The sequence below is a fragment of the Podarcis bocagei genome, assembly GCF_964188305.1.
Source record: "Podarcis bocagei genome assembly, chromosome: 1".
In the NCBI taxonomy this organism is placed as follows: Eukaryota; Metazoa; Chordata; class Lepidosauria; order Squamata; family Lacertidae; genus Podarcis; species Podarcis bocagei.
This window is the reverse complement of record NC_138125.1, coordinates 84,804,433-84,822,824: the sequence shown is the minus strand read 5'-3', so window position 1 is coordinate 84,822,824 and position 18,392 is coordinate 84,804,433. Positions and strand designations below refer to the sequence as shown.

Genomic DNA, 18,392 nt, shown 5'->3' with positions numbered 1-18,392 from the left:
AGTCACTTTCTAGAACCTTGATTTTAAGCTCCAAGGTTAATGATAGCCAGCATAATGACGTGTGTGGAGAGTGTCGAGTGCATTGGACAGAGTGTTGGACTTTGACAAAGTGGCCTTCATTTTACTCCCAGTTCCTCTGTGACTTGGGCCAGTCACAAGGCTCATCCAGACATCTTTTTTGTGCTGCACTTCTAGGCACAGGTCCGAACTTTAAAGCTCCATGACTGAGCCTTGTTTTTCTTTGTTTTGTCCCTGTGCTTTCTCCAAAAAAACCACACTACCACAAATGGCAATGCAACCCAAAAGGCAGTCTGGATGAGCCCCTCAGCCTAAACCTTCACAGAGCTGCTTTGAAGATAAAATGGGATAGCTCCTACAAAGGTCCCCTTAGAGCACTAAAGCGCTCTCTGGCCCTTCATATGTTGTTAGACTCCAAATACCATCACCCCCAGTCAGCATAGCCAACCGTCAGGGACAGGGATGATGGGAGTTGTAGTCCAACAAGAGGTTCCCCATCCCATTCGTAGACTGAGACATAAATGTAATCTTACAGCATAACCTGATTACTCAAAAGTAAGACCCACTGAATTCAATGGGAACTGCTCTCAGACAAGCGTGCATTGGATTGCAGCCTTAGTCTTTCTGGCAGTAGAAGCAGACAGTGTTTCCTTTACTTTTTGTGACAGCCACAGGTTTTTCTTCCATTAATTCTTCTTTCTATCTGTTAATTTCCTCCATCTTAAGAAATGTATTGGAAGGGAGACTTACCCCTTGCAGCTAGCTGCCTGTGGCAGACTTTTGAGATGTGTTATTGTGGAGTGCACACTTGCATGGACAGGGGAGACTACCCCAATTACCACATCTCCTTGAACTGAGAAATCTGGCATGGCAGCAGACATCTGAGGGTGGCCTTTAAGCCATTTGTTTTTTACTGAAGAAGCTTCCCAGAGCAGAACAGGAAAAGCGAGTGCAAGAAAGCCTATGGTATTCATTTTCCAGTGGATGGCAGTGTAGAGGATCAGCACTGGGAGAAAGTGTTCCACACGGAGGTCAGGTCTGTGCTCCCCTTGAAATGCTACACAAGGTGAGCAAATCCTCTCAGTTGTTGATCATCGGTCCATTGAGAAGCTTCATAAAAGCTGAGTGCACTGGCCTTCCTTGAAGATAATAGCTGAGCTTTCCACAAGAAGGCACACAGAGAGGAACTACCCAGTCTCTGGATAGTGAATTCAGTTAGCTTCTTTGTTGCGCTATGTGTGTCCTTCTTGGTACATTACCCTTGCTTCCTGTGTTCAAAGTGTGCGGTGAACACAGTCATGACATATAGTACATATATGTCTCCAGGATATTGTATTTCTTCTGTGCCTCTTTATGAAAGCAACTTCTTCCAAAACATTAGACTTACCTCTTTGGGGCATAGCATAATCAATGAAAAGTCTATAATTGAACTAATTATATGTCTATAGATCCCCCTCCCAAACTAATTATAACTTTGAGTCAAACTTCCTCTATTTACTATATATTTGGGAAACTGTTTGCTTGCTCTGCATTTGAATACCTCTTAAAATATCAAAGCCAACTTTTGCATGATGGTTCCTGAGATCAAGGAGCAGGTTTGGATACAACTGGGCGCCATTTTGAATCAAGATGGCAGACCGCACCTTTAAAAACCGCAGTGATTTTAACAAAATTTTGCTTCACAGTTCATGAGATTAAAGAGCAGGTTTTTGCTTATGCTTGGATACAACTGGGTGCCTTTTTAAAAAAAAAATCAAGATGGCAGATCTGCACTAATTTTTTTTCCTTCCTAGAATTCCCAAGCAATGCAGGTACAGGGCTGCTATTTATACCTGGTTGTGCTTTATAATAATCACAGATGGCCATCAGGATCTGAAAAGGAAACAACAACTAACTCGTCCTTCTAACTAGCAGCTGAGTGGCTGATTGGCAAGGGATCCTACTGCAAGAGCTCTGGTAAACCAGGTTCCTCCAGGTTCCTCCAGGATGCTGAGATTGTGGTTATTCTCTTGGTTCTGTGTCTTATTTAAAGGCATTCCCTCACCTAGGTAAGAATAAAGTGGTGTAGAAGTAAATTCTTACCACACCATCAAATTATAAAATGTATTAATTTAAATATGTCTTTAGCATTGGAGTATATCTTTAGCACTAGGATAGTAATAATGGACTGGTTTGGGGGCACATGGGGAAGAGAGAGAGAGACTGTCAGGGAACAGTGGTTTGCAGAGGGACATAGTTCAGAAGGCAGAAGCTGGGAAATACTGGATGGGGAACAGCTCGGAGAAGAAACACTGGAAGAGAGAGGCTTACCAGATTCACTGTCTCTCCGCTCTCCCCAAGGTCAAGAAGAGCTCAGAAAGTGGCAGAACAGAAAGCACACAAAGCACAGAGGGTACAAGCTCCGATTGCAAGACATAGAAATGACGTAGATTAATAGGGACGTAAGGGGATGGGACGCGGGTGGCGCTGTGGGTTAAACCAAAGAGCCTAGGACTTGCCGATCAGAAGGTCGGCGGTTCGAATCCCCGTGACGGGGTGAGCTCCCGTTGCTCAGTCCCTGCTCCTGCCCACCTAGCAGTTCGAAAACACGTCAAAGTGCAAGTAGATAAATAGGTACCGCTGCGGCGGGAAGGAAAACGGCGTTTCCGTGTGCTGCTCTGGTTCGCCAGAAGCGGCTTAGTCATGCTGGCCACATGACCCGGACGCTGTCTGCAGACAAACGCCAGAGCGAGATGAGCGCGCAACCCCAGAGTCGGTCATGACTGGACCTAATGGTCAGGGGTCCCTTTACCTTTACTTTAAGGGGATGGGATCCTTGATTGGGAGCACCACCATGTCTAGGAGATGTGTTCTTTGTTCTCTTGCTGGGATTATTAAAGTTTCTAACTGGTAAGAAGACTCATTTTCCTTTGTTCTGCCTATCTACTGCCACAGGGGAGGAAGCCAATTCCCTGAAGCCTGACACCAACCCTGGAAATTGCTTGAGGACGCTGACTGTCCTGTCCTGAGCCTGCCTACCTGAGGGCAGCCAGTGCACATAGTGGTGGTGGCTGGCCCCAGAGGGTGAGGGCCAAGAATGGCACCCAGCAGAACTGGTGCCAGGATGGGGGCGCAAACGTGTGGTGGAGGCAGGGAGAAGGCACCTCCTGGCCTGTGTCACTGGTCAATCAAAGGCTGCCATCCCTTGCTTGGGCAGCAATCCTGAGGGAAGGCCAATTTATTTACTTCGCAGCAGCTCACATAAATGCAGTGGCGCGTGAGTGGAATGCATGTAGTAGTGGTGTGCCTGTATTCATGCCAGGCCCAGCTTTCCCTTGGTGCGCATTATATTAGTGAGAGGAATACCATATATCCTTCACAGCTGGTTTTCTCAGTTCAAACTTGATTGAAGTGGCACTGGAGGCAACCATGCAGTTCAGTTGACCACCCTATTCCTATAAGTGTTTGTAAAGTCCTCATGAAAATTCAACAGCATCTTTGCACAACCTTCTCCTAATATGCACATGTTTGTATTAAATTTGGCTGAACAGGCACATTTTTGCAAAGCATTTCCCCCTAAAATAATGCATTCTTGTATGTTATTTTCAACAATATATGCTTGTTTTGTGGACATTTTATCCTAGTCTGTGCATTTTGGGACACATTATTTGGCTGGGGAACTGCACTGCAGAATTCAGAGAAATTTGAATTTTGAAGGATGTTTTGGTTCTTGTATGGTTTTTGGAGCATGCAGATGACATAGGTTCACCTTTAAATGTTAACTGAATTGAACTTGTCCCCATCCCTAGATGTGTACATAGAAGGTAGAAAGGTTGCCATGAGATTCAGTAATAATGAAGGGAATAATAATAATAATAATAATAATAATAATAATAATAATAATAATAATTTATTATTTATACCCCGCCCATCTGGCTGGGCTTCCCCAGCCACTCTGGGCGGCTTCCAAAAGAATATTAAAATACTATAATACATCAAACATTAAAAGCTTCCCGAAACAGGGCTGCCTTCAGATGTCTTCTAAAAGCCGAAAGTAAATTTTATTTAGGAAAACGAAAACGAAAATTAACTATACAATAAAATAAATAAAATAGCACACTGACATAGGAAAGGATGTGTGCGAAATGTCATGTTGTTGTTGTTTAGTCGTTTAGTCGTGTCCGACTCTTCGTGACCCCATGGACCAGAGCACGCCAGGCACTCCTGTCTTCCACTGCCTCCCGCAGTTTGGTCAGACTCATGTTTGTAGCTTCAAAATGTCATATGCTGGGGCAAAATATCTAATAGTAGTAGAAGCTCATGAGAGCACCAGATTATGCTCCTGGACGGTGAAGTCACCTCTGTCTTGAGCAAGGCTTGAGATTGAGATAGGCGTGCAGCTGGCATTTATGAAAACAGAACAGGTGGAAGTTTGAAGAGAAACTTTCACTGTTGGTGTCCATGAGTAGCTTAGCAGGTAAACCATTTTAGCCTGGCACAGGTAAAACAGTTGCATTCAAGACATCTTTTATCATCAAGGCACCATTGCTAGACCAACACCTACATTTTTGTCACCCCTAAGTTTCCTGAACACTTTATTATACATATCACCTCCTCTTGTGCTAATGTTACCTGCTCTGAATTTCAAGATGAAAATATTCAAGGACTTCTTTTGAAGTTATATGGTGCACCCTATAGCACCATTCTAGCCCTCTATTTCTCAACAAGTTAGACCTTTGCATAGAGATTATTGTAATTTAAAAGAATAGCTGTTATTATCTCACCGTATTATTCTTACTTCAACGTGTGCCCCTTGGGCCCAATCCTCTGTAATTCTTGCATCTTGTCTTTCTCCCAGTGCTTATTTTCTAGGAGAAGAAAGGCCAAGTCCCTGGTCAGAGAATGCTTTCTTTTGAGTGAAATATGTTCTGTTTTTTCCAAGTACACTCATAGAGGCTTCTTATATTACTTTAAATATGTGTTGTGTATGAAACTGTCACTTAAAAACAATATCTACATGGGTATCACTGCAGAGGTGAATTCAGAAACCAACCACAGGTTATATGAGTTCCTTTTTTCTTTTTCTTTGCAATGAGACAGATGGAGATATAACCATTCTTAAGTAACACTTGTACGCAATGTAAGACATGGGTGTTCAGAGGCTTATCTCTGAAGTGTTATGTTGGAAGTGCTGCTAAGCACGGGTTGAGCTGCAGTGCCAATCTCTTCCCAAGAAATGTCATGACGCCAGTTGGAAAAGGCTATTGCTTCTACCCTTGCTGCAGAGGTCGCCTGCTATTTCCACAACGTGCAAGTCTGTCCTCTGCCTTTTATGCTTGACTTCACCCATAGAGCTCAATATTACTTCCATAGTGGAAGTAATCACACATTTTGCCAGAACTCTCAAGATGTTTTTGGATGTGTGTAAATATGGATGAAATATGTTGTCGGTGCTCTGCACGTGATGTGATCATTCTTTTCACCAGTGGTCCCAGGCCACTTTTGCACATCAACATCCCTTCCACCTAAATTAGCACTTTTTGCAGTGAATAGGGAGTAAAGGAAGATAATGACAAAGAACTACAAATAGGTTTGTTTTTTTTAATCTTAGCTGCTCCTGGGATTTCCTTAATACTGTTTTCTTGACTTAAATGTATCATTTTGACCTAGATCATGTTCGCTATAGAAAGCTATTGCTGATGGGAGCAATTTAAATAACATTTAATTCATAACTATTTCTTTCCTACCCTATCCCATGGGCTCCGTAGGATTCACAAATACACAATTTTATTTTCAGCTGAGAGTAGCCTAGTGAGAGAGCTTTGCCTAAGGGGCAAACAAGACACTGTAAGTGACACAGAGGTGCCAATTAGTCATGCCCCAAACTTGGATCCTAGAATCCAGGAATTCTCATTTTTTATACTACTTTTTCCCCTCTTGAACCAACAAAAATGATGTGCTTGCCTTATGAGGAAAATGCAGAATGGGGAACTTTGTGTTTTTAATAGAATCATAGAGTTGGAAGGGACCACAAGAATAATCTAGCCCAACCCCAGGAAATGTAGGAATCTTTCACCCAACATGGGGGTCAAATCCATGACCTTGAGATTAAGAGTATCATGCCCTACTGACTGATAGATTGTTATGTTCACTCCATTTCCCTGAACAATGAGTAGGTACTAAAGGTTCAAATTTTATCTAGGTTTGGTTTACTTGGGAAAGAGGCCGCTGAAAGCTTATTTGACATTTTGTAATATTTGTGTTTAGTTACAAATATACATGTTGAGCACAGGTGGAGCCAGACAGATTAAGCACTCTGACAGAGAACTGAACCTCGCAGATCTCCAGGAAAGACAGCCAATGGGCTCAGATCTTTATACACTTACAGAGCCCCCAACCAAGCTCTTTGTTTCAGCTGCCGTCTATTGTTCTTTTCACACACAGAAGTGCTTTGCCCTCTGGCTAGGAGGGGGATACTGTATGAAGATGAGTCGCCCCTTCCGACCTGGTTTCTTAGAACCAGGCAGAGGGCCTTCCCGGTGGTGGCGCCCGCCCTGTGGAATGCCATCCTGTCTATCTGACTTTTAGAAGACAGCTGAAGGCAACCCTGTTTAGGGAAGTTTTTAATGTTGAAGTTTTATTCTGATTTTAATGTTCCGTTGAAAGCTGTCCAGAGTGGCTGGGGAAACCCAGCCAGATGGGTGGGGTACAAATAAATTATTATTATTATTATTATTATTATTATTATTATTATTATTATTATTGGGATACAGCAGTGTCGTGGGGTTTCAACACTCTTTCAGTTACTGCCTTGGGGCAACCCACACGGATAACCCTGTTCCTAGAAATCGTGTTCACAGAAGAAAAGCCTCTTTGTTTCTTATTGAATTGAAGTTGAGTTCTGCTAGATCTGACTGAAGACCTTTTTAGTCCAGCATACAAAATTCATCCTAATATAGTTCTACCTTGAGAGCACACAGATGGGTGTTAACTGTGGGTTGGGTACAGCTCATGCATGTAAAGTATTTTGTAGAGATCACATGACATTATCAGCACCAAAGTGCCCTTTAATTCAGATTTACTCTTTTTTTTTGGGGGGGGGGAATCTGATAAGTTAAAACAACAACAACAGACAATTGCCAATATCTGAATGGTCCATTTGCATCATTAAGCCTCTGTCTGGAAGCACCCATCAAAATATTGCTCTAAGTTACCCAGACGCTGCTTAGGCTGGCTGAGATAACACATGTTGGTCCTCCTCTGGAGCCTAGAAGTGATTTCTCCATGAAAGAGGTGAAGCAAACTTGTGACCACCAGCCCACAATGCATGGAGTTTAGTGGCATTCAGATTCCCTTTGGAAGATTCGGTGTCTGATGACTTTCCTCAGGGCTACTTTCATCTCTCTGTTCCTCAGGCTGTATATGATGGGGTTAAGTAGCGGTGTACCCAGAGTGTACACCATTGATAGCATCTGGTCCTGCTTTGGAGAAAAGCTGGAGCTTGGACGCAGGTACATGAAGCTGCAGCAACCGTACTGCAGGGCCACTACAGCTAAGTGGGAGGAGCAAGTGGAGATGGTTTTTCGGCGACTGTCTGCAGAATGGATCCGCAGCACTGTAACAGCGATGAAAAGGTAAGAGGCGCAGATCAATATGAAGGGTACAGCGATGGCCGTTATCCCAGTGAGGAGCACCCCAGCCTCATCGAGCTTGGTCTTGTTACTGGTGAGCTTTGATACAGGTGGCACATCGCAGAAGAAGTGTTCAATTCCATGCTCACCACAGAAGGGGAGGTGGAAGACCAGCCACACCAGAATGAATGAAATCAAGAAACCAATCAGCAGGGAAGCAGCCACTAGCTGAATGCACAGCTGCTGCGTCATGATGAGGGTATAGTACAAGGGTTTGCAAATGGCCACATAGCGGTCGTATGCCATGATGGCCAGTAAGAAGCAGTCGGCACTGCCCAGTCCAATGAAGAAGAACATCTGAGCACAGCAACTTCTAAAAGTGATGGACTTCCTCTCCTGCAAGCTGGTCAGCAGCATCTGTGGGACTACAGCTGCTGTGTAGCAAAGCTCAACCACAGAGAGATTCCCCAGGAAGAAGTACATGGGAGTGTGTAGGTGAGGGTTGCCCCAGATAGCTACCATAATGAGTATGTTACCTGTGATTATGGCAGCATAGATCACGCTGATGCCCAGGAAAAGTAAGATCTGACACTCTGGCTTGGTGGGGAAAGCCAACAGCATGAAGTCCAGCACTGCAGTGCAGTTCCCCTGGAGCATCCAACCGACTAGCTCCCGTTCTACAGAGTAATGAGGATGAAAAACAAGATAGCATCAGTGCTAATTAGAGAGCCTGGATATATCTGATATTGAAAAATAGGCTCCAACAGGAAAGAAAACATACTACCTGGAAGAACATCAAGTCCACTGACTAATGAGAACATCAAGGCCAGGACTCAGGTGCTCATACCAGGCAAAAATGATTTCATTAATAAACTGTAATGGTCAGCTTTGTGTTTTGATTACAAGTCCTTTGATTATCAGAGCTTAATGGGAGCCCCAGTTTTATGCTTCAGTTTCTAGCCCTCAAAGTTTAGAGATAAACTGCAGTTCACTGCTAAATATTTATAATCCAGAATTTGAGTAACAGGAAATAAATTAAATATAAATTATTTCTAAAAAATGTGTTTCATTTTTTTGACAGATCACCCAAATTTACCCAAAGAATATTGACAAAGTTAGATACGTAACAGGATTACAAAAATGTTGGGAATAGGATTTGTGTTATGCTATTGAGCCAATTTAATGGGAAATACTATGGAACAAGGTGCATATGAAATCAATCTCAGCGAAGATTCAAGAATAAAGTAATATTTAGTCACTGGTAATTTTATCACACATTAACCCCAATCTGTCCCTGAAATGTTAGCATTGAAGAACCCCCCCCCCACACACACACACAAAGGAATGCATTTTCTCTTATGGTGGCAGTCTTGCCCAGAGGCAAATGGTGTTCATAGAAATCAATTTTATAACAAAACAAGATTTGATAACAATCCCTTCATTAGCATTACTGGTGGTATGGGATGGGCCAAGTGACGATGGTTTGGATGAAGAATTGATTTTGTACTTATAAGCTGACAATATGGTTATTGCAAGAAAAAAAGAAATATGTAGAAGGATTCAATAAGGAGTTGTAGCATAGTCAAATCTGGTTCATAGTGAAAGCTGAAAAACTAACTCAAAAAAAATTAAGATATACTAGGAGGACAAACAAAACAAGATCCCTTTTCAACTATGTTCACATGCCTCCTTTGAAATATGCTGCTATTTGGAATTCTTAATAACATTTCAGCTTTAAGTGAGAATATCACAAGACTTAGATGACAATACCGTTATATATATATATAGTTTAAAAATACTACTCCCTCAACACCAATCAGATTATTTTTTTCCAAGGAATGTGAATAAAATGTCCTGAATTTATACTTTGTGTGTGTAAGTTACGTTTTAATTCAACTGTATTGTTTTTCTTTATGTCTTTATCCTTGTGTGTTATTGGAATACATGTTCTTGTTTAAATAAATAAAAATTCTTTTAAAAATCCTATTGCTTCTAGATTACTGTTATTGAGCTGAGGGTGGAAACAGATATTCGGCAGCAGTGCCCTGTTTGTGGGGTGGAGGAGCAGGGAAGGGGCTGATCAACTCTTCTTCATACCCACAGATTCTGGCTCCTTTCCCTCACTTGCCTGGGGATCACATGTGAGCTCCTACTCTGTAGGAAGTGTTGCAATGGAAAGGTGATGAGTAGCAGAAGGATTTCAATTTATACCTTGCCCTTCAGTTCAAAGAATACACATGGATGGCATCAGGTCACATCCACACCAGGCATTTAAAAGACTCTTACACCACTTTAACAGTATAGAATCCTGGGAACTCTCAGCACAAAGAGCATAAGAGTTTATATCTATGGGTTTCTTCAGTCCCAGGTACTAAGTCTTCCTATCTGCAGGAAGCTTAGCCAACAGTGGTCAGGGATGATAAGAGCTTTAATCCAACAACAAATGGGGAGCAAAGGCTGAAGGACATGGCTTTAGGGAAACAGAATCCATGCCATAACATTTGCATGTGAACATCCATGGAAGCCAGTCCATGGTTCTTGTGAAACAGTCAATTCTACCCCCTGAACTCTTTCCCCACTTTCCTGTGCAGGTTATGATTCATCTTTAGCAGTGTGCATTTGGCAGCAGGATCACACTGAATTACTGCCGAGTTCACAACTCACCACCACAGGACGCAGAACTGGGGAGTACTGGCTCCTTCTTTTCACTGCTAAAATGAGAAGCTTCTTGTGATGTGCTTTCTTTCAAGAGAGGGGCTAGGAGGTTTTCCAGTGCGCAGATATGTCCTCCTGCCTGTAAAGCTTTGTAGATCTATGGATGAAGAAGTTTTCCTACTGCATCCTCCATGATATCCCCAAAGTGATCAAGTTTAATATATTTGCCTTGTGACACATGGGATCCAGCTAATGTACCTCCATGAAATACCCAAATGGTTTCCTTCTCCATGTAGGGAACCGCTCTAAAATGGTTGTGTAGGTTACCAGCTAAGCCATCAGATTTGTTTTTGGTTTTTGTTTTAAGTTATGACTTCCGTTTATATGAGCGCCTTATGTTGCTTGCACTTCCATGTAAAAAGTGATGTGCCTACTGTTTGAATTGGGAAGGATAATACATCTCCTAAGCATTATTACTCACCTGTGAACCAATATGGAATGGCAAAGAGAATAAATTGCAGATTTGAGATATCGGTCTTCTTGATATGACATTAATTAAATGCCATACAAATTAAATAGAATTGTAGAATTGTAGAGCTGGAAGGGACTCCAGGGGTCGATGTTAGAATTCCTGCTCCATGATTGCAGTTATGGGATTGTTGTCTTTCACATGACGGTGTATGTTTTGACTGTACGGAGTGGGAAGTGATGGAGGCAGGTTGTTTGTGTTACTCTTCCGTGAAGTGGGACTATTGTCCTTTGTTCATTCTCTTTTGCTGTCTGATGCTAGAGAGAGAAGGAGCCATGTTGCAGTGCTCCGTGTGTGTTAATATGTAAATGAAGTAGATTAGCCAAAATGCTGAGTTGCTGAGGTCTGTTACGCAAACTGTGAAGACTCTACGGATCCCTAAGTGTGCCGATGTCTGTTGGAATTGGTCGCTGTGATGTTTGGGCAGAAGAAAGCTTTAGAAGCTCCCGAACGATCAACCAGGAGGGAGGGAACATGCCAGTCGGACATGTGTCTCTGCCACGGTCCTACTTGAGAGTAGGATGAGCTCCTGACAGTCCTTTAGTCTGACCCCCAGCTAAAGCATCAGTGACAGATGGCTATTCAATCTCTGCCTTAGAACCTCCAGTGAAGGAGAGTCCACGTGGCGTAGTGTGGGTCCTCTGCGCCTGGAGCATGTATGCATGCACTGGGATGGGGTGGGGAGTGGAGGATGGCCATGCCAGCCCCAAGTCCTCACCACAGACCAAACCTCAGCAGCCTGAGCCAGAGACAAGGGAGACGAGGGGAGGGAGAAGGGGGCTCGAAGGAGACCCCATTTACAAAGGGGGAGGCCGCAAGAGCCTTTTGCCTCTCCTTGGTGGGCGGTGGTGGTGGCACCCACCGCATCCCTCTCTGTCAACTGCCCAAGGGTGGCGGGTGTGTGGACATCCCTTTGCCGGCCATGAGGAGAAAGAGGCACCCCTGCTGCTGCCCTAGCCCTGAATGCACAGCCTGGGCATGGCTTGGCAACTGAGGGAGCCTGACATGGGAGTGAGGAGATTTCACCCCTCCCATACCCAAGAATCTCCTGATGATCTCCTGATGGTCTCTGCTGACTCTCCAGAGAGGAGGAGGCGTGTCCTGCCTATCTACTTATTCTGCCCAGCAATATCTGTGTGTGTGAGAGAAAGTCAGTCAGTCAGTGTATCGGAGAAAGTGAGAGTGTTGGAGATCCTAGAGATAAGATTGCTGCTAAGAGCAGCTGCAGACTCTCAGTGTAGCATTGATTTATGCTTAGAATATTCAGCTCTGTATATAGTTTTGTATCATAGTTGTAGTTATAGAATAAAAGGAAGATATTCTACAGAGCTGCTCTCCGAGTGGTTTATACTCTGCAAGACTCTGCAAAACTCTGCTGCGCAATGACTGTATTATTGAGACAGTGAATCCGGTGCTCTCAGCTCTAAGCTGTGAGTCCACAGCACCGTGACCTGTTCCTGTGGGAAAGGAGGTCTCTGGCGGTGCTACCCAGCTCGCCTAGCCCAGTCGGGGTTGAGGTGCACGAGTCCAGTTGGTGCACTGGCTCTAGGGCGATGCTGACAGGGAGTGCCATGGGCCCCCACTACACCCCTGGAATCCACAACCTCCTGAGGGAGACCGTTCCACTATTGAGCAGCTCATACATCAGAAAGTTCTTCCTGATAGTCAGAATCTCCTTTCTTGTAACTTGAATGCATTGGTTCAAGTTCTACCTTCCAGAGCAGTAGAAAAGAAGTTTCCATCCAAGGTAGTCAAGAACTAATTGAGCAGTTGTTTTTATTATTATTGTGGTGGCTGTTGTTTCTATTTATTGATCACTTTCCCTCAAGGCTATGAAAAATAAAACGGACCAACTAAAACACAGCGATGAAACAACACAAGAGTAACAGAAAATAATTTCAAACACTATGCAAAATGGTCACCTGTGGCAGAGACTTCCATCTAGGAAAGCTTGCCTAAACAAAAAAGTCTCAAGTCAAGTTTTATTGCTGCCAAAGCCAGTGACACTAAACACCACAAGATCAGACAACAAGAAATCAGCAACAACCTCAGAAAAGAAAAAAGGTTACACAAGGGAACTTCGCAGTGTGCCATTCGACAGAAGAGATTTACGCTTCCTAATTACTAAAGTGCAAAATTTAGCCTAAACAAAAAAGTCTTCATTTCTGTAAAGTGCAGGTAGGAGACACCTGCTGAATCTCTGTAGGAATGCTGTCAACAGGCCTGTTCTGTGGTTTAAACTTTTAAGACGAACCAGCCATTTTTATCATTATTCAATTTTGTGATTAATTATATTATATTTATCCTGTAAATCTTGCTGTACACCGCCAAATATTGTGTGTGCTGGTCAAAGCTATGCCCTGAGGATCAGGGATAACATTAGGTCTACAAACATACCCACATGTCAATAATAGCAATCCCACTGGCCTCTGGTAAAGTCCCAGTTCTAAAAACATTTGTTCTCAGTGTGGCTCCTCTCTTGAATCAGGCACCCATGGCAAGGACCCTGCTTACCCCACCCTAGTTCCAGCTCTGGTCCTAATCACCTTCTTTAGAGCCTGCTTGATATCCTTGTTCCTCAGGCTGTAGATGAGGGGGTTTAGCAGTGGAGTGACAAAAGTGTATATGAGAGCAAGATGGCGGTCGTCATCCTCTGACGAATCTGTCTTGGGACGCAGGTAGACAAGGCTGCCGCACCCATACTGTATGATCACCACTGTCAAGTGGGAGGAGCAGGTGGAGAAGGCCTGTTGCCGCCCAGTTGTTGAGCGGATCCGCAAGATGGCAGTCACAATGTAGATGTAGGAGATGCATATTATAATAAAGGGAATAGTCAGGACTATGACAGCAACACTGTACAGCACAGTCTGCTGGACACGGGTGTCGGCACATGCCAGGCGCAACACAGGTGGCACGTCACACAGGAAATGGTTGATTTCGGGCTGGTGGCCACAGAAAGGCAAGGTGAAGATCAGCACTGTCAGCTCCAATGAAACCGCAATACCAAGCATTAGTGAGCCAACCACGAGCCATGTGCATACCTGCCAGGTCATGATGAGGCTGTAGCGAAGTGGGTGGCAAATGGCAACGTAACGGTCATATGCCATGACGGCCAACATGAAACAGTCCATGCCCCCTAGTGTCAGAAAGAAGAACATCTGTATGCCACAGCTTGCAACTGGAATTGGTCTGTGGGCATCTAAGATGCTGGACAGCAGTTGCGGCACTGTTACAGTGGTGTAACAGATCTCCAGAAAAGAGAGGTTGCCCAGGAAGAAATACATGGGGACGCGTAGGGAATGATCTGTGCAGGCCACCCAGATGATGGAGACATTGCCGAAGAGGATGGCGAGGTAGAGCAGAAGGAAGAACGTGAAGAGAAGACCCTGGATCTCAGGAACGGTGGAGAATGCCCGGAAGATAAACTCATAGGCAATGGATTGGTTTCTCTGTTTTGCAAGTGCCAAGGACATCTCATCAGTCACTGTACAAAAGAAACAGTGGGTTAAACATCAATATGCTGTTCTCAGTTATTTCACTGGAATGTGTGGTACTCAAATTCTTGGCATGATTATCAACCTCAGATGTTTCACTCGTTTCTCCATACATCTATATTACACAGTATTGTAAATGTGGCAATCACCACAAATGTAGGGTGTCTGAAGGACAATATCCCCCCATATGAACCTGCCCAGGCTCTAAGATCTTTGGGAGAGGCCTTCTTCCAGTCCCGTCACCCTCACAGACATGCTTGGTGAGGAGAAGAGAGAAGACCTTTTTTGGTGGCAGCTCCCAGACTTTGGAACTCCCTTCCTAGAGAAGTTAAACGGGCTCCCTCCTTGTTCTCCTTCCATTTGCAGGTGAAGAATATTCAATTCCAACACGTTTTGGGGAAATGATTGTTTTTAAGGAAAGGGCTTTTAATAGTGTGGTGCTGTTGTTGTTTTTACTATCTGTGTTTTAACAATTTGTTCTTATACCGTTTTTATAGGATTATAGTTGAATTTCTTTTTAACTATTATACTTTATATGTACACCTTGAGTTCTAGGGAAAAGGCAAGTAATAATAAAAGTAACAACAACAACAATAATATAGAAGTGCCACTGCATGAATATGAAATAGATGCTATGTAATTATTAGTATTATTTTAAACGTCATGTGATTGATCTGTGTTTCCCCCTCACAGCATACTTAATGCTTAAGTCATTATAATCACCACTTATTTCAGGAATACAGAACTTGTAGTTCTCCAGATATTCCTGGACTACAACTCCCATCATCGCTGATTGTTGGCCACGCTGGCTGAGGTTGATGGAAACTGGGGTACAACAACCCATGGAAAGCCACAGGTTCCTTATCCCTGCCTTATTTTATGTTAAATAATTTTATTCATATTATATTTTTTACAATTTGTAGCCAAAACCATTATGCATTAAGCATTCTTCCTTGTGAAGAAGAAAAAGAAAGCAAATGGCATAGAAAGGAAGAAAGAAAGAACATGACATGTGATTGGGGAGAGAGACAAAATAGCAAAAAAACCCACAGAAACCCTCTATAGTACTGTGAATAAATTAAGAGGGAAAATGTCATCATTTACCTCAGGGCTGTCCAACCTCTCAGGCCAAGAGGGCTGCAACACAGAACCCATGGGCCACACACTGAATTAAGTTTCCATAGTATACGGTAAATTAAAGTGTTCTCAATTTGAAACCATACTGGACCCTGCTTAGCTTAGCAAATATCCTGGCAGTTTTATTGCTGCACCACTAGGAGGGGTTGTAGTTCCCTTTCATGTAAGTTTAATCATTAAGATAGTTTGCCAGGTTTGCCCTAACCAGTCGGTTATGGCAGGGGGGTTTTTATTTTTCCATTTTTGTATAATACATGGAATTGCTGTTGTTAGCGGCGTAGTAATCACCTGCAAACCCTACTTTGTTTTATAAGCAGGAACTGAGACCCTAAAGCTGAATGTAATAATATAGTCGATAATGTAGTAGAGTTACATCAAGACCTGTGTTCATGTTGCATTTCCTTTCATCTTCTTCCTATCTTGATAACTAATTTGTGCACAGGTCCCACCCACTGCCAACCAAACTCAGGTCAATAGACATCTCAACACACCCAGTATCGACCAGGACCCCCAGCTCCTGGTGGCATTACTGAAGTGGCCAGCCTTCCTTTTTCATGAATGAGCAGCCTTACCCAGTCCTGGCAGCAACCCATTGCATTGGTCCCACTACGCAAGCCCACAAGTGAGAACCACAGGGAGAAATCAGGGCAGCCAGCAATCTCCCCTTAGTCTCACAAGTGAATAGTTTTGCTCGGTGTTTTCTCATAGTCAGACGATTTCCCCAGGAGCAAGAGCTGTTCATTTTATATAGGCATCCTGCTACTACTGCGGTATCTGGGCTAAAAAAAAGCAATTTGCAAAAAATGTGGGGGGTTTTGGTGGGGGGGACGAGTGTGATACAATTGTGATTGGTCTGGGGAGAGTGGACTTAAGGCTCATTCACTCTTACCTTTGTTCTGTGATGTCCATTTTTCCTGTGAATTCTTGGCACAGGTCTGAGAGGTTGTTGTTTTTTCCCCATCCTGTCACTTTCCCTGAGAAAACCCACTGTTTATTGCTGAATCAGAACAAACATCTATCTGCAGAAAACTCAATTGCCATTCGTTTTGATTCAGCAGTAAACTGTGGGTTTTTCCACCCAGGGAAAGCAGTGGGATGAAATAAAAACCTCCCCAACCCACGCTCAGAATTCACAGGACAAACAGAAGTGTGACTGAGCCCAGAGAGCAGTCTTATTTATTCCCTCCATCTTCATCGTAGCTGCCCAGGTCATCCAGTGAAGCAAAAAAGCAAGAGATTCAGGATGGGTTGGGGTGGGGGAAGGACTTCATATAGCTTTTTTCAAACAAGGGGAATCACTACCATTAGGTGTGCTAACGGTAAGGTCACCAACTAAAAAAGGATTAGACAAATTCGTGGAGGTCAAGGTGATCAGTGCCTGCTTGTGATAGTGGCTAGATAGGCTGTCTTCAGGATCAGAGGAGTGGGTCTCCCAATGCCAGCCACTGGGGGCACAAAGGCAGGAGGTACCGGTACTTCTGGGCTTCCCACAGGTGTTTGGTTGACCACTGTGGGAAAGAGGATGTTGGATGATGCCTTTGGTCTCATCCAGTAAGGGTCCTTATGTTCTTAAGGAAATTCCCTCACATTGCTGTTTTGGAAAGATTATCCATCTCTGCTGGTCTGCCCTTCATATTTCAGTCATGAGATGTGTACCTCATGCAAAGCACTAAAAAACAAACCCAAGTGTAGGAACATAGGACTCTGCCTGATATTGTCCCTTCTTCCTCCACCACATGCTGGAGATGTGAGGGTTTGAACCGGAGACCTTCTGCATGCAAAGCAGATGTTCTACCACTGAGCTATGGCCCTTCTCCCACTGTCTATCTCTAGCTTCAGGTCTTCATCCATAAAGCTGTTGGGGATATAAACTTGGTGCGAATGTTCAGAAGGTGAGTTGCCAGGCTACTGCTCATCTTCATCTTTTCCCTTTAATAAACTAGCCAGATGTGTAGCTCCACAACATTGCAGGAAGAGTTATTTCCTTTCTTCTTTTCTCTTTTCTTTTTTTTGCTCTCCCTTAATTAAATCGCAATGGTGTTAAAGATACTTAGTTGGAATGTTAATGGGATGAATGATAAAGGGAAAAGGAATCGAATCGAACACATTTTGAAGAAGGAAGGATTGGATATTATATGTCTCCAAGAGACACATATAGCGAGGAAACACAAAAGAACCCTGATTAATCCAAGATTGGGGAATGAGTTCATATCCTCAGATCAGAGTAAAAAGAGAGGAATGGTTATCTATATAAAGAAACAAATCGAAGCGAAACTTCTTTTCAAAGACGAAGAAGGAAGGATATTAGCAGTACAAATAAACTGGCAGGGAGAAAAGATTATAATAGCTGGAATATATGCGCCTAATACAAATAAGTCAGAATTTTACGGAAGGTTGGAAGAAAAGCTATTTGATTACGCAGACCAAAAAATTATACTATTAGGTGATATGAATGGCGTGGTGTCGCTAGAATTGGATAGATTGAGGGATACAAAAGGAAAAGAAGGGAAGCTACCCAGAACTTTTTTCTCTTTGGTCCAGAACTGTAATTTGGTAGATATTTGGAGATTTAAATACCCTCTAGAAAAGCAATACACCTTCCATTCAGAACCTAACGATTCATCATCAAGATTAGACCAGATTTGGGTTTCGAAAGAGTTAGTCCCAAGATCTCTACGGGTGGAGATCCAGGTTAGAACCATTTCAGACCATAATCCAATAAAAATGGAATTGAAAGAGCAGGAAAGTAGACTATTTAGATGGAAATTGAAGGACTATCTGCTAGATGACCAAGAAGTAGTAGAAAAGGCTCAAAATAGATTAAAAGAATACTTCGAAGATAATATGGGCAATAACACAAAGCCTAAGGTGGTATGGGACGCAGGAAAGGCGGTGATGCGGGGCTTTTTTATCCAGCAGAGTGCAATTAAGAACAAAAAAAGGGAAAAA

General features: G+C 43.2%; 1 protein-coding gene across 1 annotated transcript; it reads right to left on the bottom strand.

Annotated features, from left to right (window-relative positions):
• Nucleotides 1-7,331: 7,331 nt before the first annotated feature.
• On the bottom strand, nucleotides 7,332-14,285 carry LOC308576260 (uncharacterized protein; the record flags this gene model as incomplete). Its single annotated transcript, XM_081175452.1, has 3 exons — nucleotides 7,332-8,305; nucleotides 11,538-11,551; nucleotides 13,327-14,285. The coding sequence occupies 3 exons, from the start codon at nucleotides 14,283-14,285 to the stop codon at nucleotides 7,332-7,334; spliced, it is 1,947 nt and encodes a 648-aa protein (XP_081031578.1).
• Between the last annotated feature and the right edge of the window lie 4,107 nt (nucleotides 14,286-18,392).